This window comes from Podarcis muralis, chromosome 9 (assembly GCF_964188315.1).
Source record: "Podarcis muralis chromosome 9, rPodMur119.hap1.1, whole genome shotgun sequence".
NCBI classification, from domain to species: Eukaryota; Metazoa; Chordata; class Lepidosauria; order Squamata; family Lacertidae; genus Podarcis; species Podarcis muralis.
In genome coordinates this window covers 59,591,314-59,616,990 of record NC_135663.1, presented here as the reverse complement: position 1 = coordinate 59,616,990, position 25,677 = coordinate 59,591,314, and the positions used below count along the sequence as shown (strand labels likewise).

The 25,677-nt window shown below is 45.4% G+C and overlaps 1 protein-coding gene across 1 annotated transcript in view; it reads right to left on the bottom strand.

The window, feature by feature from the left end:
- The window catches only part of GABRB1 (gamma-aminobutyric acid type A receptor subunit beta1), an 84,757-nt gene extending 69,557 nt beyond the window's left edge, over positions 1-15,200 (bottom strand). Inside the window, exons 1-3 of the mRNA XM_028744163.2 lie at positions 14,825-15,200; positions 14,527-14,618; positions 14,000-14,067 (exon numbers count right to left, since the gene is read on the bottom strand). Coding sequence (XP_028599996.1) covers positions 14,000-14,067; positions 14,527-14,618; positions 14,825-15,033 — 369 coding nt within the window. The 5' untranslated portion in view covers positions 15,034-15,200. The remainder of the gene's footprint in view (positions 1-13,999; positions 14,068-14,526; positions 14,619-14,824) is intronic.
- Between the last annotated feature and the right edge of the window lie 10,477 nt (positions 15,201-25,677).

Sequence of the window (25,677 nt, the reverse complement as noted above, 5' to 3'; positions counted from 1 at the left end):
AGCGAAGGACTGAGGGACTCCTCCAACGACAAGGGTTGGGGAAGAAGAGAAAGGGCTATTCCGCTCCAGTCACGGGAGGGGAATATGTACTGGCCCAACTGGTGTGCGGTCTTCGGAAAGCGGGGTGCGGGAAGGAAGCCTAGGCTCGGGGTCCACCGACCTCAGCGGAGAAAGGCAACAACCGAAGCCTCCCGACGGTTTCGGGGGAGACGTTCAGAGCTTCCCTGGGAGTTTCTCAGCCTGCCTTTCGGAGGAAGAGGCGGAGGGGGCCTGGGGATGGCGGGCCTCGGCCTCGCCCTCCCTCCGTCCCTCTACCTTTGTGGTGGACGCGCAGGTTGTTCTGCGAGAGGCCGATGTAGCTGAATTTGTCCTTCAGGCTCCAGGAGCGCGGCAGCGGCGTCTCCTGCTCGTCCACGGCCGGGTAGAGCCGCTTGAGGCGCCGCTTGAGCTCCTTCTCCTGCTCGTTCAGGGCCGGGTCGCCACCGTGAGGGAAGGGCGCCAGGGCGCTGCTGCTGCTGCTGCCGCCGCCGCTCCCGGCAGGCATGGGCCCAGCTGAGGCGGCGGCGGCTGTTGTGGTGGTGGCGGCGATAGCGGGCGGAGGAGGGGGCGGCGGCGGGGCCGAGGTGGCCGGCGGCGGCGGGGGAGGCGGCGGCGGGTGGAGCAGGAGGGCGGCCGAGGCCGGTGAGGGAGTTGGGTTGCCCGGGGCTTGAGGAGCCGTCGCCGGGAGTTGCTGCTGCTGCTGTTGCTGCTGCTGCCCGGACATACCGGCCTCCTCCTCGTCCGCTGTCTCGCACTCCTCCCTTTTGCGCGCGCTGCCGCGCCGCCGCCCCATTGGCCGGGTCCTGTCAGCTGATCCTGTGTTATTTCCTGTGTGTGTGTGTGAGGGGAGAATGGAGAGAGAAACCTCGGCACCACCACCGCGGAGCCGCCCCCGGCTCGACGCGGATCCTCGCCGCCGCCGCCCCGCCTCTCGCCGCCCGACTCGCCCGCCTCCCTCCCACGGCACACCAGGCAACGTCTCGCGGCACACTAGTGTGCCGCGGAACACCGGTTGGGAAACACTGTCCTAGGCTCTGTGGTTTAACCCACAGCACCACCAGCGTCCCTGTCACTTCCCTAGAACTGCAGATATTGATCAGTAACACTGGGGAAACAATTGTTAATTGTGTGAAGGCAGGAACATCTAGTCTGCCCAGTGTTTTCAGTTACTAAGGAAAGTTTTCAGCCTAAGTCTCCTATATCTCAATCCTTTGCCCTTTCCCGTGCAGCAAACTAAAGATCTGTGCCATCCTAGAATGTCATTCAGGTTTTTGGTGGAATCCATCATTCTTCTTTTCCCTTTTTGTTAAAAGCAAAAAGCAGACTCGCCTTTGCAGAACGCCACGCATCTTTATCGAAAAGCCCACTTAGCAAACAGTGCCCACCTAGCTCATCACATCCAGAAGTTTGGTGGAATTAATTAATGCTGGGAAGCCAATTTCTAAAAGCAGGTGGGGGGACTGCAAAATGCATAAATGAATATTTTTCTACGCAGTTATTTTTGTATTTCTGAGACTGTATTTCTGTGTCATGTAATGTAGCTGTTTCCATGGCAACACTTGGTGACTCACGATGATTATGAAGCACAGCCCCAGGTAAGTGGTTCAGGTTCCAATGCTACCCTGCTCTTGGTTGTTTAAATGGATAAAGCTATTTCCATTTCCCCTTTATTTCCCCCCCTTTTCTCCCTTTTTGACATGTGGATGGTCAGCTTGACATTTGAACTAGCATCCATAACCAGCAGGTTCATTTCATGTAATTTGCTGCTGGGTCTTTAGTCTGCAAGTGGGGAGTGTATATTTGAAACACCCTCCACATTAAAAGAAACAAGCAGCCCATTCTATTGTGCGTCACAACCAACCAACCAACCAACCAACCACCATCATCACCACAACCACCACCCAACACCATGCCCATGTTCTCCCAGTAGGGTTGTCAGATGGCCACCTAGAGATTTGCTCTGCCCCTTTCCAATCCCCATTAAAAAGAAGTACGGGAAGACAGAAGGAATAAGGTAGCCACAAATTCAACTGGTTGAAATTCAAGAAACCTGCACAACTATGGTCATGAATCAATGATTGGTGGTAGTAAAAGTGTTTAGGACTGTCCTCTAAATCAGTTTACTCCCAGAGAGATGGAAGAGACTGCACTCAGTATTCTTTTAAGGAGAGGACGTGATAGGACTTAGATGAATTTGTCCTTAGGGAACACAAAATGCAACATACACACATGATGGCTGTTGAAATCTGTGAAGAATATGGGGAGGTTGCATATATACTTGGAATGGACCGAGATACCATTCTTCAGTATCCCAACCCCATATTTCCAATTATCTAGCTTTTCCAAAAGAGCCCTGTCATTCTTCCTGGCAGAAGGCACCTTTTAGATAAAGGTCATTTATTAGATTAAATAAATCTAATTTAGAACATTCATATTCCACCTTTCCTCCATCGTGGAACTCAAATTAACTTAAATTCCAATGACATTATTATTATTATTATTATTATTATTATTATTATTATTATTATTTCATAGTTGTTTTCACAAATGTGAACTCAAAGCAACGTATTGAAACAAGTATGAAAACAAGGTTAAAAACAACCTAAAATTTTCACCGACACATGTGTGTGTTGTGTATGTATACATTTCAATGTGCATGACAACTAAAAACCTCACAGTAACTTTCTCACTTACGCAAGGTCGAGGAGGAGCATTGAATTAAAGAATGACAAACTTAAACTAAACCACCAAATCCAAAGACTGGGCAGGAGCTTCTTCTGCACTGAAGCTACTCATTCTCCTTTTCAACGCAGCCACAACAAAAGGCCAACCCCTTCCCTTTCAACAAATGCTCTCCTACGCCAGTAACCAAACTGCTCACCCCTCCGTCAGATATTGCTGTGGCTGGTTATTCTGTGTTATATCATTTATTGAATGGATGCAATTTATTGAATTATGTGACAAGGACAGCTTTCATGATTAAAAATGTCCACTATTTTGGGGGAACTCTGTAAACCAGTGGTTCCCAATTATGGGTCCGGGGCCTCCTCGGGGTCTGCAGAACGCACCCAGAGGGTCCGTGGCCCCATCCCTTGCCTCCCCCTACAACTATTTTTTTGTCATTTTTGCATGGTAATATCACAAATTTTATGGTCTTTTTTAAAACTATACCTAAAATCATTTGCTTAGGGGCCAGCCCACATTTTGTTTAAAAAATTGCTTTGCAGAGGTAACTACCATAGAGCATGAGTGTATCCAGGACTTTTGTTGGGGGGCAGAACCTCAGATTTGTATTGATTTGGGGGCAGCTGCCCCCCTTGGCTACACCCATGCCATAGAGTTATCAAAACTTTCAAAAGTAGGGGGTCCGTGGCTTGGCTTTTGAAAAGCAGGAGGTCCTTGGTAATTAGCTATAATTGGGAACCACCGCTGTACACAATTACTTTCTCTTGTGCATAGCAAGATTACAAGCATTCACCGGCTTCTCTTATAAACAGCCTGTTTAACTCAAAGCAAGTTGCTTCCAGAAAGCAGACAGCTCATGTTGACGGAGTCTAATAGATTTTGTCGTAGTCATAACCCTGCTGCTAATGGACTCATTTCCGAGTCTTGTAAATGTTTCACAAGCCTTTTGTTACTGCTAAATTCTGTTAAATTGCTACTAATTGATGCTATGCCAAAGGGTCACCTTGTAGATTCCAAAGATGCTCTGTAAATGGCAGCAAGAGTGTCCAGAAAGCAGAGGTGAAATAGACTCACATTAACATATGTCTCATGGTAGTCTAGGACACAGGGTGTGTATATTGGCTACAGCAAGGGATAGTGACACCTGAAGTTCATGCTCATGTACTGTCTTTGATTTTGGACACGCCTTTAATCATTTGGCTGCATGGAGCATGCCCATGAAGTGCTTTGCTTTATTTTTCAGGCTGACTAACTGAGGGGATCCAGTGCCAGCAAGCCATGTAGTAACTGTGCTGACATTGCCCTGATCTCATGATGAATCACTGTGGCTGATCAAATCAGAGGATGGGAAGATGTGCAGAGCAACAGGATACTTTCCCCTAATGTGCTTCTAGTTTCCAAAGAACCGAAGAACCATGCATAAGTGTCTAAGGCTGCACACCTGTCACTCATGCTTCCAAGGGTTTGCCGCATTCAGAAAACAGGTGTCACATTTGTGAAAATCACTTTACAAAAATGCGTAACATTTGGTGAAATTCCTTGCACAAATGTGTACATTAGTCAAAGTGGTGTATGAAACACCGTATTTTTCACTCTAGAAGACACACCAGACCATAAGATGCACCTAGTTTTTGGAGGAGGAAAACAAGAAAAAAAAATTCTGAATCCCAGAAGCCAGAACAGCAAGAGGGATTGCTGTGCAGCGAAAGCAGCGATCCCTCTTGCTGTTCTGGCTTCTGGGATAGCTGTGCAGCCTGCATTTGCTCCATAAGACGCACACACATTTCCCCTTACTTTTTAGGAGGGAAAAAGTGAGTCTTATAGAGCAAAAAATACGGTAATAATAATAATTTATTATTTATACCCTGCCCATCTGGCTGGGTTTCCCCAGCCACTCTGGGCGGCTTCCCACAAAATATTAAAATGCAATACAGTCATACCTCATGTTACGTTTGCTTCAGGTTGTGTGTTTTCAGATTGCGTCCCGCAGCGACCCGGAAGTAACAGAACGGGTTGCTTCTGGGTTTTGCTGCTCACACATGCGCAGATGCGCAAAATGACGTCATGCGCATGTGCAGAAGTGGCGAATCGCGACCCACGCATGCACAGATGTGGATTGCATTCTTTTCAGGTTGCAAACGGGCCTCCGGAATGGATCCCGTTCGCAACCAGAGGTACCACTGTAGTCCGTCAAACATTAAAAGCTTCCCTAAACAGGACTGGCTTCAGATGTCTTCTAAAAGTCTAGTAGTTGTTTTTCTGGTGGGAACGTGTTCCACAGGGCGGGTGCCACTACTGAGAAGGCAAAGACGAAAATTCACGTTAACATTCTGAAGCATTTTCATGAGGATTTAAAAAAAACAAAAACCCACAGATGTCTGCAGAAACGCAGAGAACCTGTTTAAAGATGGGAAAACCAGAAACTGAGAGGACTGAAACTGGCAGACTCTTCTATCCCTCCTACTGAGCAAGGCTGCCTGACAGTCAGGGTGAGACGGAAGTCAGAAGCAACACAGAGTAGGGATTTGAGGAAGAGGCAGCGGAGGGAAGCATGGCCCTTGTAAATGAATGGACTGTAGAGAAACTGGGGCTGGTACAGATAAATACCAGCCTTCTTATACAAATAATTTAGCTGTGCAACATCTGACAAACTAGTGCAGGGCAGTAACAGCGGCAAGAATATTAATGGCCCAAAAATGGAAACAAGAGGAGTTACCGACCCTTGAAGAATGGAGAATGAAACTTATGGACTATGCAGAACTGGATACACTGACTGGGAAGATTAGATACCAAAGGGATCACAGGTTCATCGAGGACTGGGGAAAGTTCACAGATTATCTGAAAAGTATATGTGATGAACAGACAACGCTAGTGGGATTTAAAGAGGCTTTGTGAAAGTTAAAGATGTATTGTAAAAAAGAAGTAGATCTGAAAGGATATATCAAATGGCAATATAAAATTAGAGAATGCATAAAAATAGAAAATATGGATGATTGGTGGAAAAGCTGGTGGAAGTCCAAAAAGTTGAAATTAGTGAATATTGTTTGGGATGGCGAATTTGTAAAAGGAAAATTTAATAAAAAATATTATATAAAAAAAAGACAAACTAGTGCAGGGATCTCTAATGTAGGGATGGGGAACCAGTGGCCCTCCCAAGTTGTTGCTGGACTCCAACTCCCATCAGCTCCAGCCAGCATGGCCAGTGGTCAGGGGTGGTAGGAGCAGAAGCCTAAGAGCACCTGGTTCTCCAACCCTGATCTAGTGACCGTGCATTAGAGGACTGCGTTAGAGCACTGCAATAGAGTCTCATGTGCCAAACTGAAGCAGAACATGAAGTAGAATATGCACGCATCAGAATAGAAAAGTTGATTAGCTGCTCTCTACAATCCCTGGAACTTTTAAAGCATCAATTTGACTCCATTGTTAAGAGTGCCCTGAGCAGCTAAATGCTAATCAAGTTTATTTGAGAGGAGAGATGCCATAATCATGTTCCTTGTCAAAGGAGAAGTGATTGGCTTTGGGTTCTTTGGATTCTCTCGGCCCTGCGTGTTGGGATTTATTCATTTTTCATGGACTTTCCTGAAGGGATTCCTTAATGCCTTTACTAACTGAGTCACTCGATCTCGTGGCAGCTACACAGCATTTCCATCAATAATTTTAGCATGCCATCATCCCCAGGCAGTTTTCATTTATGTCAACCATGCTGCAGTTTGATTGCCCGTTGTTACCAAGGCTGATTGAATCATCCATGGAAGTCCAACATTCCTTTCTTATTTCTTAGTTCTAGTAGAAGAGCATATTCCTGCCATCTCATTTATGTCCACATCATGTTATTGTACACAAAAGGTCCGTATAGTTAAAGCTATGGTTTTCCCAGTAGTGATGTATGGAAGTGAGAGCTGGACCATAAAGAAGGCTGATCGCCAAAGAATTGATGCTTTTGAATTATGGTGCTAGAGGAGACTCTTGAGAGTCCCATGGACTGCAAGAAGATCAAAGCTCTCCATTCTGAAGGAAATCAGCCCTGAGTGCTCATTGGAAGGACAGATCCTGAAGCTGAGGCTCCAATACTTTGGCCACCTCATGAGAAGAGAAGACTCCCTGGAAAAGACCCTGATGTTGGGAAAGATGGAGGGCACAAGGAGAAGGGGACGACAGAGGACGAGATGGTTGGACAGCGTTCTCGAAGCTACTGGCATGAGTCTGACCAAACTGCGGGAGGCAGTGGAAGACAGGAGTGCCTGGTGTGCTCTGGTCCATGGGGTCACGAAGAGTCGGACACGAGTAAACGACTAAACAACAACAACATAAGGTATATCAGGGGGCAGCATTTCATTAGGGAGGGGAATGAACTTTTTGAGGCAGACAAGATTCTCAGTAAGTTTTCAAGGGTCGTTCTTGGACCAATTCAAAGTTAAGCTGCAAATGTGAAAAAGAAGAGTAGGGTAACCATGTTTGTTGCGGCTCTTAATAACTAAAGCAATTAACTAAATGGTCACCCTTCTCTTAAGCAAAGGTGTGTTTTTTGGTGTGTTTTTTTTTGTATTCATACCTGATAACGTACACCCCTTTCAGTGTTTATAATAGGTACTCCATATGCTGGACCAGTGAGTAGGCCAAAAATAAATATGTTTCCAAGATAATAGGTATTGTTATGCTTTTATACACAATATTGGAGTGTGGTTTTTTTGGGGGGATGCGCCTAGTCTAAATGGAGGTCCTCTTTCATAATAAAAGAATAAAATACAGGTGTGTATGCAGGCAAAGGACTAGAAGCAGGAAGACCTGTTATCAAATCTCCACTCAGCCATAGAACCATAGAGTTGGAAGGGACCAGAAGGATCATCTAGTCCCATCCCCTGCAATGCAGGAATCTTTTGCCCAACATGGAGCTCGAACCCACAAGCCTGAGATTATGAGTCTCCTGCTCTACCAACTAGTACATACTCAGCTAGTACAAACTGGGTGACCTTGACTAGTGCTGAGACCTTGCAGGGCTGTTGTGAGGATAAAAGGGAAAGCAGGGAGAACTATGTGCACCACCTTGAATTTCTTGGAGGGAATGTAAGAGGCCAAAGGTCCGATCTAATCCAGCACCCTGTTCTCACAGAGGCCAACCAGATGCCCATGGGAAGTCCACAGCAGAACCTGAGTGCAAGAGCACTGTCCCAACTTGCCATTTGCAGCAACAGATGTTCAAAGGCCTACTGCAATGGACATAAAACACAGCTATCATGGCAGGCAGCCATTGGTAACCTTATCCTCCATTAATTTGTCTAACCCTCTTTTAAACTTAAGTTGGTGGTTTTACTTGGTATAGTGGGGGGTGAAATCCTCCAAAAGAATGTCACTTTTTTCTGTATGCCACAACATACAGCTGCAAGAATATTACAGGCGAAGAATGGGAAGAAACAAGATTTACCAACTATTGAAGAACGGCAGATGAAGATGATGGACTATATGGAACTTGCTGAACTGACTGGTAGACTCCGAGACCAGAGAGAAGAGCCGGTGGAAGAAGATTGGAAGAAGTTTAAGGAATATTTGAAAAAAATATGTTAATATTTAAATCTTAGAATAGCTTTGGAAGTGGATATAAGCTGTAGGGGTAGAGGTAGAAGACAGGGTATTTTAAAATAGTATTATCTGTAAGTAATGAAATGTGAAGATTTTTATGGTTAAAGTAAGTGTGAGGGAAAAAAATGGTTAGAAATTATGATATATGCAACTGCTAAAGATGAGGTAAAATGAAAATCAGATAGGGGGGATTTGGGGAAGCCCACCTAACAATGTTTAGAAAAAATAAGGACAAGACAAGAATTTGTTTGTATTGTTTGTTTTTCTGTTTGTGTTTTTTCCCCTGTTATAAAATGAATATTATTTTTTTTTGGGGGGGGAATAAACTTAAGTTGGTGGTCATCACTGCCTTTGTGGGAGTGAATATTTCTTTTGTCTGTCCTGAATTTTCCACCGTTTGGATTTGATATCCTGCTTTATCACTACCCGAAGGAGTCTCAAAGCGGCTAACATTCTCCTTTCCCTTCCTCCCCCACAACAAACACTCTCTGAGGTGAGTGGGGCTGAGAGACTTCAGAGAAGTGTGACTGGCCCAAGGTCACCCAGCAGCTGCATGTGGAGGAACGGGGAATCAAACCCGGTTCCCCAGATTACGAGTCCACTGCTCTTAACCACTACACCACGCTGGCTTCATTGGATGTCTCCGAGTTCTAACCCTATGAAAGCAGGAGAAAAACTTTTCTCTTTTCACTTTCTCCTCACCATGCATAATTTTATATGCCTCTTACTTGCTTACATCCCTTCTTACTTGACTTTTCTCCAACCTTAAAAGTCCCAAATGTTGTAATGGCTCCTCAGAATGGACTTGGCCCATTGCCTCAATCATGTCGGCTGCCCTTTTCTGAACTCTTTCCAGCTGCACGATATCTGCTTTGAGGTGAAACGACCAGAACAGTGCACACTATTTCAAGTCTGGTAGCACCACAGATTTTGAAAATGACATTATAATATTGCCTATTTCGTTTTCAATTGCTTTACAAATGACCGCTAGCATTGAATTTGCCCGTTTCACAGCTGCCACACAGTGTGTCAACATTTTCATCAAACTATCCACCGCAACACCAAAGTCTCATTCTTGGTCAGTTACTGTAACTACAGACTCCAGGTGTGCATATATGTGAAATTTAGACATTCTCCCCCCCCTCAATGTGCACTACTTTATACTTGCTTACATTGAATTGCATTTGTCATTTTACTGCCCATTCATTCCGTTTGGAAAGATCCTTTCAGAACTCTTCACAGTCCCTTTTTGTTTTAACCACCTTGAACAATTTGATATATTTGATATCATCAGCAAACTTGGCTGCCCATTCCTAACTGTAGACCATTTATGAATCAATCACTTTCATCTGCTCCTAAGTGACAGATTAATTATTTTGATGAGTAACAGATTGTGTCTCCACTTTTATGATGCATTGTTCATAAGGCAAATATTCTGTGATGATAACTATCTATTACTGCAGAAAACCAGCCTTTTGGCTTTACACTCAATAGCAGTTGTGAAGAACCTATCTGCCTAGTTAGAACACAGAAACATTTAGCCAACAGCTCTTAAATTCTACTAAAAATTGAAAAAAGTCACTATAAAATATTCTGGCTGAACTTGGCGTTTCCTGCAAAGTGGAAGTGAGCAGGTATCACCTGTTAAATGCCAGCTGTAGTCTAATCCAAACACATAGACTTTGTCACTCATTCCAGTGGAAGCCTGGCTCTGGCAGTACAAAGGGATACATGCAAAGGGATATATAGTTGCTCCTCCCATTGAAGGGGGTAAAATGAGAAGCGTTTTCTTAGGGAATGCAGGTGGGGCTCTCAATTTGTGCAGCAACATACCTTCTTGGCATCGTTCGGTCTAAGTCTCTACAACTGAAACAACCGGGAACGCCCATAAAACAATTGGGTAGGTTTAGGGGGGAGAAGGAATGAAGAGTGCTGCTTGTTGCATAGACTCACTGAATTGTAGAGTTGGAAGGGACCACATGGCCCACCTAGTCCAACCCCCTTGCAATGCAAGAATCCTTTGCCCAATGTGGGGTTCCAACCCATGATCCTGAGATTAAGACTCTCATGCTGTACCAACTGAGCTATCATTCCCACTCACCTGTAGACCAGAAATTCACTTGAAAGCATGGACCTCTGTACAACCGGGAAGGGCGGGGTATAAATAAAAAAATATTTATTTATTTATTTATTTATTTATTTATACGAAATGCCAGAATAGTTAAAATGATGCAGCTGGTTGACTCATGGGCCCGCTGCCAATTCCCTCTAGAGCAGGGGTGGAAAACCTTTGGGCCTCCAGGTGTTGCTGAACTACATCTCTCATCATCCATGGCCAATAGTCACGTGGTCCAACAACACCTGGAGTGCCCAAAGTTATCCACCCATGTTCTAGAAAGAAATATATCGAAGCGCTGTCCCTCTGCAGATCTCTTCTGGCTCCTTCATGCAGTATCTATGGGACTTTGGGGCCAGGTGCATCTAATATTATTGGCAGGTGTGCTTCAGGTGTATCCAGTAGAAAAGGCAGGCATATCCATTAAAAGATGTATGGACGCTCCAGGAATATTCAACAGCAAGGGCAGGGGCAGAGCTTTGCCTAATGGAACAGGGAAGAGTGAGCTAATTTTGTCTCGCTTGAAACTCAATTGCACCCAGCTGTGGCGGAAGTGATGCGCGTTGCATTTCTACTAGTAAAACTAATCTGCTAGCTTGGGCAGCACAAATGTTATAAGTCCTTTTAGACCAATTTAATTGCCCTAGGGTGAACACATCCTCAGATGCTACAAGGCATGTTTCTGCCACCTCAGCAAGGAGTAATGTGAAACCTTGGCATAGGACAGGCATGCTATGAATCATGCTGTCCTGAAGACCTAGGAGAAATATTGCTGGTGTAAGCAACACAAATAAATCCCACATTCTGAGTCCCTTCAGCTCCCAGTGAAGTTAACAGAGCACTCCCAATGCTTGGAAGTTCACGAGCATCTCTTATAACAAGGCCTTTAACTCTGCTAGGGACAGTATTATTTCACCGTGCAATTACACACCCAGGCAAGGAGGTTAATGCAAACTCATGTCAGGCTCGACAAAGCATTGTTTACAGCGTTGTGTCAGAAGGAACCGATTGCCCTGTTCAGAGATCCTGACCTTTGTCAACCAATCATAATTTTGCTCCTTAGAAAGGTTGGGATAGTTTCAAGCCCTGTCCTTTGGGAAACATAATTCTATCTAGATTGGAAAATGTTTCAGCTGTGACCATTGTTTTCTTAATGAAAGAAACATTGGGATGTACCACATGACATGTGGCGAAACATACAAGCTATAGCACTCAAACCTTAACCCTGTGAGATTTTATAGCTAGATAACTCTAGGTAGCTTTTCTTGTGAGTTAGGTAGTTTGTCTTGTATAAGTGCTGGTATACAACAGATAAGTTGTATGCATGTGTGCATGTACAGTGGTACCTCGGGTTACATACGCTTCAGGTTACAGACTCCGCTAACCCAGAAATAGTACCTCTGGTTAAGAACTTTGCTTTAGGATGAGAACAGAAATGGGATGGCAGCAGCGGGAGGCCCCATTAGCTAAAGTGGTGCTTCAGGTTGAGAACAGTTTCAGGTTAAGAATGGACCTCTGGAACGAATTAAGTACTTAACCCGAGGTACCACTGTATAACCAAAGCAACAGGCAGCTAGGACAGATTTCTGGGCAGGAACATGTAGAAGAGATGTCCATGTGCCATTTTCTGCAAAGGCTTGTGCTGTTTAGAATTAGGAACAGCCAGGGGATAGGGACCTGATAATATAGAAAGACAATAAAGATGGGGGCGGGGTGGGGGGGAGACTGTGAATATCTATATCTGTAACCATGGCTGCTAAAAAAAACCTTATATTAAATTCAGCACTGACAAAAAAATAGTAGTACAAATTGGCCCTCAAGACTTCTTTGTGCAAAGCTATTTACTCAATGCAGGAAACGAAAACATATGGAGGTAGGCAGGCAGGCAGGAGGCAGGCAGGCAAAGTAAAACACCAGAAGCCTGCTTCTTCCCCAGCTGGACTTCCTCTTCCCCACCACAGGGCCATCTAAGGCCAACTGGCCTGTGATAAGGAATCCAGGAGCAAGAGTCATGCAAAATGCCTGGGTCTGTGCCAGCTGGACTATCCCCTCCACTCAATAGGGGGCCATCTGATCCAACTGCCTTGTGGGAAATAACATCAGCTGTTAGCTCCTGCTCAAGCAGAGTGGGGCGGCCTTTGTTTTCAAGTGCATGCTTCTTGCTGCATCAGTTTCATATTTGTAACAAATAAGGTTGGGTAGTTGGCTACTAGGGAACACCCCAGTGGTTGCAGCCCAGATAGTCTTGCTTGGTGCATATACTCTGGCTTTTGAAAAAATGGAACCAGGTGAATACTTGTTTCCTTTCCCCATGCCTTTCCTTTCCCAGGCTTTTAAATCTTAAAACTGTTTTGATATTTATAAATTTGTTGTTTCTGGAGTTTTGAAATCTGTGAAATGTTTGGTGCTGCTGCTGCTCTTTAATACGATATTTATTTATTTTTTTAGGTTTTAATTTTGCATATAATTGTTTTATTGTAAGGCACCCAGAGAACTTTTGTCACTGAACAGAGTATAAATACTGTAAACAAATAAATGTGAGATGATTTGAGGACTGTAGTCATAAAGCAGCATATAAATCTACTAAATCGACAATAAATATTGCATGGCCCCCATTTCCCAGCTGCAAACAAGACACACCAGTGGACATATTCTAGTAAGCTTTCAAACCCATAATCTGAGTTGTCTCTTGAATAAAGTCATCCAGACCTTCATACTTAATTCTTGTCATTGTTTTTTATTACTCAGCAGGAGTCCCTCAAGTCAGCACTGATATTCAGCAATCATCACTCAGCAGTTACTGTTCATCTTCACAAGAGACTGTCAAAACATTGTGGGGCGGGGGGTGGAATCAACAGGCGTCTGTATCTCCAGTAGCAATTCAGCTGCCAACCCTTCCTAATGAACCAAACACTGATTTAGCCCATCACTGAATAGCAGCAAGAATTTGTTGCCTAAATAAGATCAGCACAGTCTTAAAGTAAAATAAAATAAATATGGCTTCTTATTATAAATATTCCCCTCCATCACCCGCATACCAAGCTAGATCACTGCAACGAGAGCTGCAGTCGTTAGATTACAGGAAGCTACCAGTTGCATACCAAGTCCTATAAGCTCCATGCTTGCACCCCTTTTTTGCGCTTGCGCATCCTTTCAGCATTTGATTCCCAAAGATCAACTGGCTATCCATTCAGCTCACCTCTCTTTATTCTATTTTACCCCAATACAATTGCAGTTTAATTCCTTATCGAAATCGAACGCTACAGAAGGAGAGAGCGGAAGAAGCGTAGAAATACCATTTTAAAAGCCTAGGCACAGGTCGCTGTCCGCGGTGCTGAAACCAGTTCGTGACCTGCGGCGGTCGGCAGGTGGCGCCGTTCCACATTTCGAAAAGGTGAGGCGAACGAGGTGGCAGCAGCCAAAGTCTTCCCCAAACTGATTTCTCCAGCACACCTCAGAACAGGACGCCACGACATTAAACTCGACAAACGGCCAATCTCTCCTGAATAGCCCTCTGCAATCTCAGAGAGCGCCTTGCGTCCCCTCCGCCCAATGTTATTTATTCCAAGAGAGAGTACTCACCATGTTGACTTCCGAGACCATATCTATACTGGCAATCTCTATTCTCATGCCAACGTCAACGGGAGAGCCTGGAAACGGAAACAGGTGTTTGTTTTTAATGGCCAGCAGTCAAAAGGGTTGGAAGGTCAGGACTTCTGAGCCTCAAAGCATCACACACACACGAGTGCGTCCTGTACCTGTTCACATGCTTAAACGTTGGTGCGCTCTTTTTCATGTCTGAAGAAGAGCTCTGTGAAATCTGAAAGCCTGCCACCCGACCCCAGCAAAATCCGTTTATATAAGGACATCGATTGACTGAATCAATTTAGAGCTCACACGTTTGGAGCATGTCTATAGATGTCCGAATGTGTGTATGAGGGGGGTGGAGGAGAGAAAAGAGAACGTGCCCATTTTGAGGGAAAGGAATTGGCTATCAGGGACCCTTTTCCCGGCTGATTAGAATTCCAACCGGCCCTTGCCTCTGACCCTACAGGGACCGGCACGCAGCCTGGTGATTTCCCCTTGTAAACAAATCCCAGCAGACTCACCTCCGAAGTCCGGCCTCAGGCGAATGTCGTATCCTTTCAGCAATTTGTCCACGGTCTCTTTCACGTAGGACATGTTGCTGGGCTCATTCAGGCTGAGGGAGAGGGAAAGATTCAGAGCGAGCGCTTGAACGCACACACACAGGCACCGACGCAGCCACAAGCAGGATCCCGACCAGCCTCCCAGCAGAGGAAGAAATCCACGGAGCTGAGCTCCCCGGAAGATGAGGTCCATCATTCAGCCCACCACACACACAGACACACACACACACGTCCTCTCGCGTCCAAGCGCCAGTCTCACCTCTTGGCATAGCAGACCATGGCTATCATCGCCGGGAAGAGCAAAATCCCCACGCGCTCCCGCGGCCGAGCTGCCCACATTCCTTCCTCCGGGTGGAGAGTTGCTGCCTCTTTCTCCCCCTTCCCTCTCCCCACCCCCTCCCGCGAAGATTCAAGGGATGTAACTTTCAATCCACAGGCAGAGCTGTGATGCCGGAGAGAGCGGCGCATGCGCCGAGCTGGCCCAGTCTCCGAAGGCACCTTTGCGCCTTGCCAGCAATGTCCGGCGAAGCGAGCAACAGCTGCGGCGGCGGGACCTTGGGGAGTTCCCTCGTCCTGCGCCCTGGGCGCACCCAGCGCTTTCCCCGCCTGTCTGGGCAGGGTGGTCCGGCTGGTTCCAAAGGGGAAAGCGAGCTCCCTACGGAGCGCCTGGGCTGCTAGAGGTCGCCGATCTCCGAAAAGCCACGGGGGCAAGGGCGGGGGGGAAGTTGTCCAATGGCAGCAGCCGCCCCCTCCCCAACCTTAACCCGCAGCCTCCTCCTTCCACATGCCATCATCGCCTCCCCTGCGCGCCCTCCAGGACCTCCCTTCCCGTAGAAAAGGGATGCCCAAGGAGGCAGGCACTTTGAACCGGCCGCGTTCAGGTGTGACCGTGAAAGGAGGAGAAGAACATAGGAGACGCCACCCATTTACCCAGTGGAGAATCTAGCCTAGGACTGGCGGGAGGTGGGGCGCGTGGCAAAGGTCTTTAGCTGCAGAGCCAGACCTTACTGTCAAACCCAAGTCTAGTGGCAACGAGCAGCACTTTTGTGTGGATTTTTTTTAATGTGTGCGTGCGTGCGCGTTTGCTTAGAGAAGCTCCAAATGAACTATTTTCGGGGTTTTTTTTTGCTCCAAGGGCTCTTGGTGGCTTCGTTTCCAGGATGAAGGGATGGAACACACTGGAGTTCCATTGATTCCAGCGGAAGTTTAAGTCATGCCTAACATGCCCCATTGGTTTTAATGGGACCGCAGGTCCACTCACTTTGCCTGGATCCAACCCAAAGAGTTTTGTTTCTGAGACAGGAGGAGAGAAGACGATGAAGGGTTTCATGTGGGGTTTCGTGTGTTAAATGGGAAGTTGTGGAAAGGGGTAAAGGAGGAGTCTTTCCAGAAGAGGGTTTGCAGTGGAGGGGGGCATGGGCGTAGGGCAGTGGCGTAGCGTGGGTTGTCAGCACCCGGGGCAAGGCAAGTAATTTGCGCCCCCTAACCCGTGGATTTGCCCTAACCCCAGATGTTGCGCCCGGTGCGGCCGGCCCCCCCTGCACCCCCCACGCTACGCCACTGGCGTAGGGAGCATTTATTTTAGGGGGGCAGGATTAATGTTAGGGGGCAGAGTTTATGTTAGGGGGCAGTGTTTATGTTGGGGGGCAGGGTTTATGTTGGGGGACAGTACCGAGTTGTCAGCGATGCAATTTGCCAGCTAGCTACATATTTTTATTTATTTACTTGATTTAGAGGGGACAGCTGCCCCCCTGGCTATGCCCATGGACTGCATTGGGACTGAAAGAGCATGGAGTGCTTTGTAGGAAGGTGTGTGTGTGTGTGTGTGGGGAGTGGAGAACAGCAGGTAAGCTGCCACAGCTGGAGCAAATTCACATTGTGATTTGGAGTGTGGGCTTTTGGGGGGAAATGGGGAAAGCGTAGAAGCCAACTCTAGGGGCCAAGGTCCCTTCACTCCCCAAAATAAACTAACTGAGGGAGCTGGGCTGGAGTCCTCCCCAAAGTTAATGGACAAATTGTGTATATGCATGTTATGTACTGAGCTGAATAGGATTCAGAATGCAGCAGTCTGATTGGTCCTAGAACAATAGGATTCAGAATGCAGCAGCCTGATTGGTCCTAGAACAATAGGGTCCAGAATGCAGCAGTCTGATTGGTCCCAGAACAATAGGGTCCAGAATGCAGCAGTCTGATTGGTCCACAGGAGCCACCCAATCCAGCTCCAGGTGGAAGTGAATCCGCAGCCTGATTGGCCTACAGGTGAATCCCAGAATTAGCCAATCATGTGGGGCCCATTGTGTAAATAATAGTGTAAATATAAAGCACATTCTGGGGGAACTTCCATTCCTCCTCACCACTATGAGCTGAATAAAGAGCATGAAATCCACTCTCGACTCCGAGTATATTTCAATGCACCACATCTTGTGATTGATTATGCGGGGTGGGGCTTACCTCCCCTCCAATATTTTATTCAAGTTGGGTCCCTGGCGGGAAGGTGATCCTTTGGGAGGTTAAGGGAGTTTGCAGAGAGAGAACATTAAGGTGCACACTGAAGATCACTCAAGAGTAGGGCTGCAGCATGCAATTGATCAATTTGTTACATTAATCAATTAAAACCTTTTAATCAACTAAATCAGGTAGCAAGCTAGATATGCATACGATTTTATGTGATTTCTTTATTTTAAATATTCCTTCAGCTCCTTCTAATCAAAAAGGTGTGTGCGCACAAAAGTGAGCATCAAATGCTTCTTCCAACCCTACTCAGAGTAGGCCCATTAAAAGGCGGGGCTGTTTCTGCTGAATGCTAAGTGTGCAGAACATACACACCAAGAAAGTATGCTTCTCGCTTCAGAATTCTTTCAACCCATCTGTCAATTTAATCAACCAATCAATCAATTAAGTGACTTAAATCATATGATTAATTGGCTAAGATTTCTTCAATATGATGACAGCCCATTTGGGCAGAGATTTGTTACTCTGTATCAGTTTATTTGCATAAGGCCACTACACTCGTATGGCTAGCACTAAGAGCTTATAAAATCATCTGTAGCATCAAATTAGAGCCAGAAAATTGCAACATCCTGATAGAGACAAACTTGCTCTAAGCATCTCTCTGAGACAGTGAAGCCTCATTCATAATTTGAGAAAAATGCTATGGCATTATATCAAGAAATAACTATCTATTAGGAGGAACTTTTTTTAAAAAAATAAAGAATCTAATAGCACACAATGTTTCTTTAATGAGCATTGATGGCTAGTAGAGATCTGTTAAAATAATCATTGATGGCTGATGATTACATGATACTGACAACCCACTGGCTTAGGTGGAGGCTGGTGAGAAATTGTTTGCTGTTGAAGGAGACAGAAGTGTGAGTTTTGCAGCTGGCAGAGTTGGCAGATAACAGCTTGGAGGCAGGGGAGGTTGTCAATGCATGTTGCTTGCTTGTGGGAGTGAGGTTTAGGGATGATGCTACTTTAAAGACCAGTATTGGGGTTTTTTGGAGATGTTTGCTTATCTGAAATTGATATCACATCTAGCTTGACCCAGGGTGGCGGGGGAAGTAATTAGTAAGCACACATATTATTATTTTAAAAGAGAAATAGCTGTGCTGAGGGCCCAAATAGGATCAGGGCCAGAAAGGGGCTTTAACCCTTTCCTACCACCACGGTGTCAATGAAAATTACCCCACCTGAAACTACTGTTAGCCCAATGAGTGAACCTTCCTTTGGCACAAACGTTTTTACTGACATTCAAATTTAATCGATAACAAAATTGACTAAAAATCGATGATTTCAAAAGTTAAAAATCCTTTAATTGAGTTTCAGCCTGATTTTTTAAAATTTATTTTATTACGAAAAAATCTATCTATTTAGGGAACTGGGAGCACAAAATAGCTCCCAGACATGGGAATATATGTATCAAGCCTGAAGGTGGTTTCAGATGAGCATTCGTGGCGGGGTGACAACAACTGCTTAAAAAATCACATTGTTGAAGCTGTGTAGAGAGAAGCAGGAGTGTGAAGCCATTGGCTGTGTGGTGAAACTGACCAGTCATCCATTCTGGCCATCTGGAAAGAAGTGGGAGCATCGAAGTGCTTGCCTTATTGCTTGGCCAAAGTCTACAACCAATTGGCTCTCCATTAAAACAAGCCGCTGTTTCCAGAGTGAACTAGAAAGACAATGGGTGGCATTCAGCTAAGTTTTAATTAGCGGAAACCTGATGAGCATGACTAAATTATGTCCATTAATTCCAACAGGTCTACAGTGAGTAGAACTTAGTCTACTGCCACCCAATGAACTCATCGTACACCCAGTGGACTCTGTGTGGCTCTTATACTCTTTCCCCCCAGCTGTTGGGTTCATTTGCCCATGCCTCCTTCACACTTGGTGTTATCTTGATCACAGGTTGTCTGCACATGGTCAGAGAGACAGCAGTGATCCTGTATGTGCCAGTCTTCTTTCCTGCTGGAAAAGTGTCCTTTTGTGTGCTTAAACGTGCACGTCTTACTTACACCATTCAAAACTGACTCGTGTTGCATTGAGGGCATTGAGAGCCAGTGTGGTGTAGTGGTTAAGAACAGTAGACTCGTAATCTGGTGAACTGGGTTCGCTTCCCCGCTCCTCCACATGCAGCTGCTGGGTGACCTTTGGCTAGTCACACTTCTCTGAAGTCTCACCTCACAGAGTGTTTGTTGTGGGGGAGGAAGGGAAAAGGAGATTGTTAGCCGCTTTGAGACTCCTTCGGGTAGTGATAAAGTGGGATATCAAATCCAAACTCCTCCTCCTCCTCCTCCTCCTCTTCTTTTTCTTCTTCTAGTACACTTGAGGACAATATTGAAGGAAGGTAAAGGCAGTTTATAAAGAAAATGGGTGGAGTTTATACTCAGAAACTGGACCGGAAGGATTAAAGGCCTCTAATAAAGAAAGAACATACATGAATACTTGACATGAGTACCTGCCTCATAAAGACATACTCAAAATAATGTGTCACATGTCTATATGTCATGGTGTTTGCTTCTTTAAAGATGGGGCATGGCCATAGCTGGACTGAGAGGGTGCAAGGTAGACAAGGAAAAAGTGAGGTGCTACAAGATGAGGAGAATTACACTTGCAAAGAAGTGCCTGCAACGTTCAGTCTCCAGGAGGAATGTGAGGAAGCCATAAAGGACTCTTCCACATGGTTTTTGAGAGCATGGAGGAAGAATGCATCCTTTGGAAAGGTTAATGTATTCTTCTGCTTCCAAACACTGGTGGAATACTAATGAAGAGGGAATAGATAACAAAAAACAAGCTGTCTTTTGCCAGGATGGCAGATGTTTCGATGATCCATGACCACAGTAGGTCCTCATGGGCATGTTCACTTACCTCCCTGTCTCTCCTAAAGCAGAAGTTGAAAGGGCAGAATAATATTTGCAACAAAGGGCAACCGTGTGCAGCCTTCTGCAACCTGGCATTCTCCAGATGTTTTGGACTACACCTGCCATCTGCCCCAAGCAGCATAACCCGCAATGACTTGGGTTGAAGGAAGATGCAGTCTGAAGCATCAGGAAGGCACTGGATTTGTGAAGTCTGGTCTGGAGGCAGCATATTGATCAGAGCCAGAGCCTTGGGACAAGCAATAGACACTGGACATCACCTTCCAGCTCTGTCAAGTGCTGGACTAGGTGGTCTGATTTGGCAGTGCAATCCCTTATGCTGATATATCACGTAGGAGATGCATCACCTGGGCTTCACTAAGGTCCATATACCACTTTCAGAACATTCACATCTTTAAGAACAAATTTATCAGAGTGAGTAGCACAACATCCACTTAGACAATGACACAGAACATTGTACAGTGGTACCTCGGGTTAAGTACTTAATTCATTCCGGAGGTCCGTACTTAACCAGAAACTGTTCTTAACCTGAAGCACCACTTTAGCTAATGGGGCCTCCCGCTGCCGCTGTGCCTTTGCAACACGATTTCTGTTCTCATCCTGAAGCACTATTTCTGGGTTAGCGGAGTCTGTAACCTGAAGCGTCTATAACCTGAAGCGTATGTAACCCGAGGTACCACTGTATTTTAATTTTCTTGAGCTTTCAACTTCTGGATATTTGATATTGCAATACACCTGAATTTGGCATTTTTATTTAACATGGATTTCTTTCTTCAAGCAACACTCAGTTTTTTTGAATGCAAACTTGGAGCAATCTTGGATAGGTGACTAATATAGTAAAATATATAGACAGTTTTATAACTCGTTTTATTTAAAGATCTATTGCATCCAGGTGGTTTTCCATTTAGGCCAGACCTTCCAGGGCTTTAAAAAATTTGCTTCAGTAGATGAACCACACGGGTACCAACTTCACACCAATAAGCTGTGTGCATCCCAACCTCTCTTTGAGGAGCTCTGGAACACATATGTATGTGTAGGATTGAATTATGCTTTTGTCTGGGATAGCAATAAAGCTTGAGTCAGCCTTGAATGCATCCTTATAGTTCAGATGGATCTAGAGGTATGTGAGCAGCAGTTTCTAATACGTGGTACTTAATCCAGCTGGGGATTCACATAAGGAAGCCTGCTTCTGCACACTTAGGCCCATAACTAGATCACAGTCATTAATGTTCTTAATGTCCAGGCTTTACTTCTTTCACTGAATTTGGGGGTTGGACCATCAGTGGGTGTCAGGCTGCTGCAAGTGACTCCTATGGCCGGTTGCCCAGGAACGTACAAAGACAAGGAATGTTCTTACCGTCCGCTTTTTATTTCGTATGTACAGAGAGAGGCTATAAAACCCAGCCTCTTGGATAATGGCGTTGTCCTGAGTAAATATCCATCTCTTCCACTTCCTCATTTGTCAAGCGCAACGTCTCTCCTATGAGTGCTGAGAAGTGCCCTTTGTCTTTGAGCTCTTTGCTCTCCTACTTTCAAGGCTTGCCGGGTTCTGGGAGATGGGGAGTCTGGAATGTTTTCTAAAGACACTGTGTCCATCAGCTGTCATCCCCCGGTGCTTCCTCTTCCTCCTCCTCCTCCTCTCCTGTTATTTCCCAACTTTTCTTCTCATCTGCCTCTGAGCTGTGAACCTCCCTCAACCCCCTGTAGTTAATCTACTGTCTTCCTCTTCTCTGGAAGGGTCAGGCTGGGGAAGCGGTCTCCACCATTCCTCCTCTGACCAGCCCCTGACAGTGGGTCAGGCCTTCCTGTATAGGGAAGTTTTTAATGTTTGATGTTTTACTGTGCTTAATGTTTTTAATCTATTACAAGTTGCCTAGAGTGGCTGGGGCAACCCAAGGCAGATGCGCAGAAACTGAATGAAGGAACGAATGAGTTGCCTGTATGGTTTTAAGCTTTTGTCACCACAATAAGGATTGAAAACTAAGTACAGCTTGTTGAGAACAGCATGGAGAGAATAATCAACAGACAGAACTTAATAAAAAAGCATTGTGAACCCAGTTCACAAATCCACTTATTAATTATCAAATGTTTAAGTGAGTTCATATACAGCCTTGCTTCCTTTGAAAACCAGGATTCCACATGTACTAAGGGTGCTCAAAGGTTGAACCCTGGTAAACCCTTAATTTGTTGCTGGGTGGAGCCAGTTCTCAAAGCTGTAGATTAGAACCTAACATCTTTTTCTCAGGCAAAAAATGGCCTCCTGCCTTCATTAGCAAAAAACCCACCACCAATATATAGCATTATGCTGTTACCTATTCCGACCTCCTACAAGCAATTTTATACTGACCAATAATCAGGTTTCCATGAACAATGTTGCTGCCTCTTTTCCCTGCTCAGAGATACCATTTATTCTTCTCAGTTTCAACCTCCCTGATCCATGCACCATATACTTCCTTGCACATTGACCTGAGAATGTGGAATTTCGATTTTGAAAGATTTCACCTTCTCCAACACCCACCTCCCAGTCACCTAATGATTGATAATATTTTCTTTATCACTTTCAAGATACAGCATATGCAACAACTCTTTTCTTCTTGTTGTTGTTTTAGGGAAAGATACAAATCCAATCAAACCCAGTGCTCCAAATTCCAGGTTTATATCGTACTATCTTTACTTCCATGTACTTGCTTGTGCGATGTGCTGCTTTAGGGGGAATTAAAAGCAGGATGGAATTATAAGAGGAGTCAAAGTTTTCAAATGCTTAGTTCCCCAAACCTATTTTTCTCTGGAAGCATAGCTTTTCAACATGGACATGATGCCCTTTCCCCACTAATATATATAAAAAAATTAAAACAGAGCACGATACATTCCTTTTTAGGTAGGCTCACTTCAGATGGAGAAGGTGGTAAAACAATATGTTTCCTGCTTGGCAGGGGGTTGGACTCGATGGCCCTTGTGGTCTCTTCCAACTCTATGATTCTATGAAAGCTCCCCCTGTTTTTTAAAAGGACCTCATGTACAGCGAAGGCAGAGTTCTCTCAGGGCATTTTTTATGTGAGAGCATTTAAATATCCAGCTCCCCCTCTAAAGTGGTTCGCTCCAAGAACAACTATACCATATGCTATTTTTGCACATTTTAATGGAGAAACCATGAAAAAGGTTTCTAGGGATGTGGGCTGATTTTCAAACAGGCATGACCCCAGTACTTCTTTCCTTCTTTCTTTTTTAATTAAGCACTGTAACTAGATGCAAAAAAAATATTCAGGTTTTTCTTTTTTTAAATAGAAAAAAAGGAAGTTGAAGCCTTTTCAAAATAAAAGGATATCAGCAAATGGTTCTTCCAGGATAAATGTATTTTATTTATGCGGTTGCTGACAAGTTGATAATTGTCTGTGTAGTCGTGTGGGAGGGTTGGCTGCGAAAGATGAGACAAAGCCTTGATTTCCTTCCCCCTTTCAGACTCTTCCTTGGAACAGATTTATTTAATAACACATAGTGCTCAACATAAATTTCTTCCAGCCACATCAGAATCTCTCTCTCCGGAATATTTCTTGCAGGGCATTATCACACAGCTACATTCAGACCCAGATTGACACAATGTGGTGTTTTTATGAATCTGATGGTGTGTCTTGCAAATGGATCCAACACACATTTGGCTATCCTTCCACTACATGCCTGATTCTCCCCCCTCCCCAGTTGAACTTACTCCTAGGCAAGCAAGTATAAAATTGTAGCCACTGTCTTTCTCAGCAGTGCTCAGGACCACGTATAAAGCCTTCCACAGCTTAGAAACTCAATACCTCAAGGTGTCTGGAGTGGGAGCCAGGAGCAGGTCAGTGATAACTCACACAGAGAAATCAACTCTTTATTCGAAGAAACAAACCGCTCAGGAGGCTAGGTCTATTGAGCACAGGAACTCTTGCTAGTAGTCCTTGTCCCAATGAGGCGATCGTGAGGACTGAAGGTCTCTACCTTCCCACAGTTCTCTATGTCTCTTCCTCCCTTGGTTCCTTCCCAAACAATCTGAGACTCTCTTGGTCCCTCTTTAGGTTCTGAGACACCAGTGGGGAGGGGAGCTAGTCACCACAGGAGGGGAGACAGCCTGGCTTCCTCACTAGTCTGACTCATTGCTGCCTCTCCAGCCTCTGCTTCTGCCTCTGGTTCTGGACTGCTCTCTGGCGCAGACTCTTCTTGCTCACTAAACCCTGTTACCTCTTCAGCTTCTGACACCTCCTCCTCCTCTCAGTCTGCCCCCGCTTCCCTCTCTGACCACTTATCTTCATTCCACACCATTCCCCTGGCTCTGAGCCTTCTTCCGCTGGGGGTTCCCTTGGGGTCCCCCAGCAGATGCTTCTCAACACTCCTCTGCATCCAGCCAGTCCATGACACAAGGACTGCCTTGTATGAATCCTATCTGATCTCTTATATCAACATTCAAGGCCCTTCCCTGTGTGCTTTTGAGAAATGTTCATAGGGTGGCAATGAAAGAACAGGTTTTTCTCTCTCTGGTGGTCCCCCAAATTGTGGAATCGTCTTCCCAAGGAGGGTTGCCTGGCCCTGACTTTGCCATCATTCTGGTGCCAGACAAAGACTATTTTATTCTCATCGGTGTTTTGTTCATTTATTTCTGGTGTTCATTCTTACGCACTTTTCAGATCCATCGATTTCAATATTGCTGAAATGAATAGGACCTAAAAGTGTTGGACACAGGCTAGATCGAGCTCCTTATATATTCCACTTAAATAGAAAAAAGGGTTAATAACTAGCTGACGTGCTATATTATTAACAGAGCACGTAAACTTCTGAAGGCAAATGCAGTTGTCCCCATATGAGAAAGTGTGTCACACTTCTATTTAGTCCCTGCCCCAGTTTTGTTGTCCAAGGCTGATTAGCAGATGGCACATTGCTTCCTGAGAAGGCCTGTATTACTCAAAGTATCACTCGCAGAGAGATGTTTCCGACATAGCCGTTGGAAGCTGGAGTGCTTAATAGAGCAGACTAATATTTATTAATTTATTGCCCTCGAAAAACTGCAATTAGAATGGAACATCCTCCATGTCAGATTTATCCATCTTGAAGGATACTAGTTAAAGCCGAGGATATGGATACCCCAGCCAAGCAATCCGCTGAAGGTTGTGTGTCTTTCATTGACTTCCTAACAAACTAGTTAAAACAGAGAACGTAAGAGCATAGGAAGAACATAGAAAATCCCACCTAACTCAGCAGTGGCGAAGCATGCTTTAATGGTGCCTGGGTTGCGTGCACACCCAGGTGGGTGGGGCATGGGGTGCGGAAGGTGAAAGGAGCGCACTGCCAGCCAGCTCAGCTCTTGCCACCTGTGCCGCTGCAGCGACACAGGCCTTGAGTTGCTTTGCAAGGCTGGAATGATCCCAGCCTTGCAAAGCGACTCAAGGAGGGCACTGTGAGTAGGACCCCATGTGCCCTTCGATCTCAATCTCAAGGGGCTGGGATTGAAGGGTGCATGGCTCATGTATTCCTTCTCACGCTGCGCTCCCCAAGCTGACCCCACTTTGCGAGGTCGGGGTCCGGGGAAGGCAACGTGAGAAGGACACAACAGCAGTGTGACCTTCGATCCCAGCCCCTTGGGGGTGAGACTGGGATCAAAGGGCACAGGGCCTCTTTCTTAGGCTGCCCTCCCTGAGCCTGCCCTGGGCCATTTTCCAGGTCCCAGCCTCACAAAGCAGCTTGGGGATAGCAGCATGAGCTGTGTGTGCCC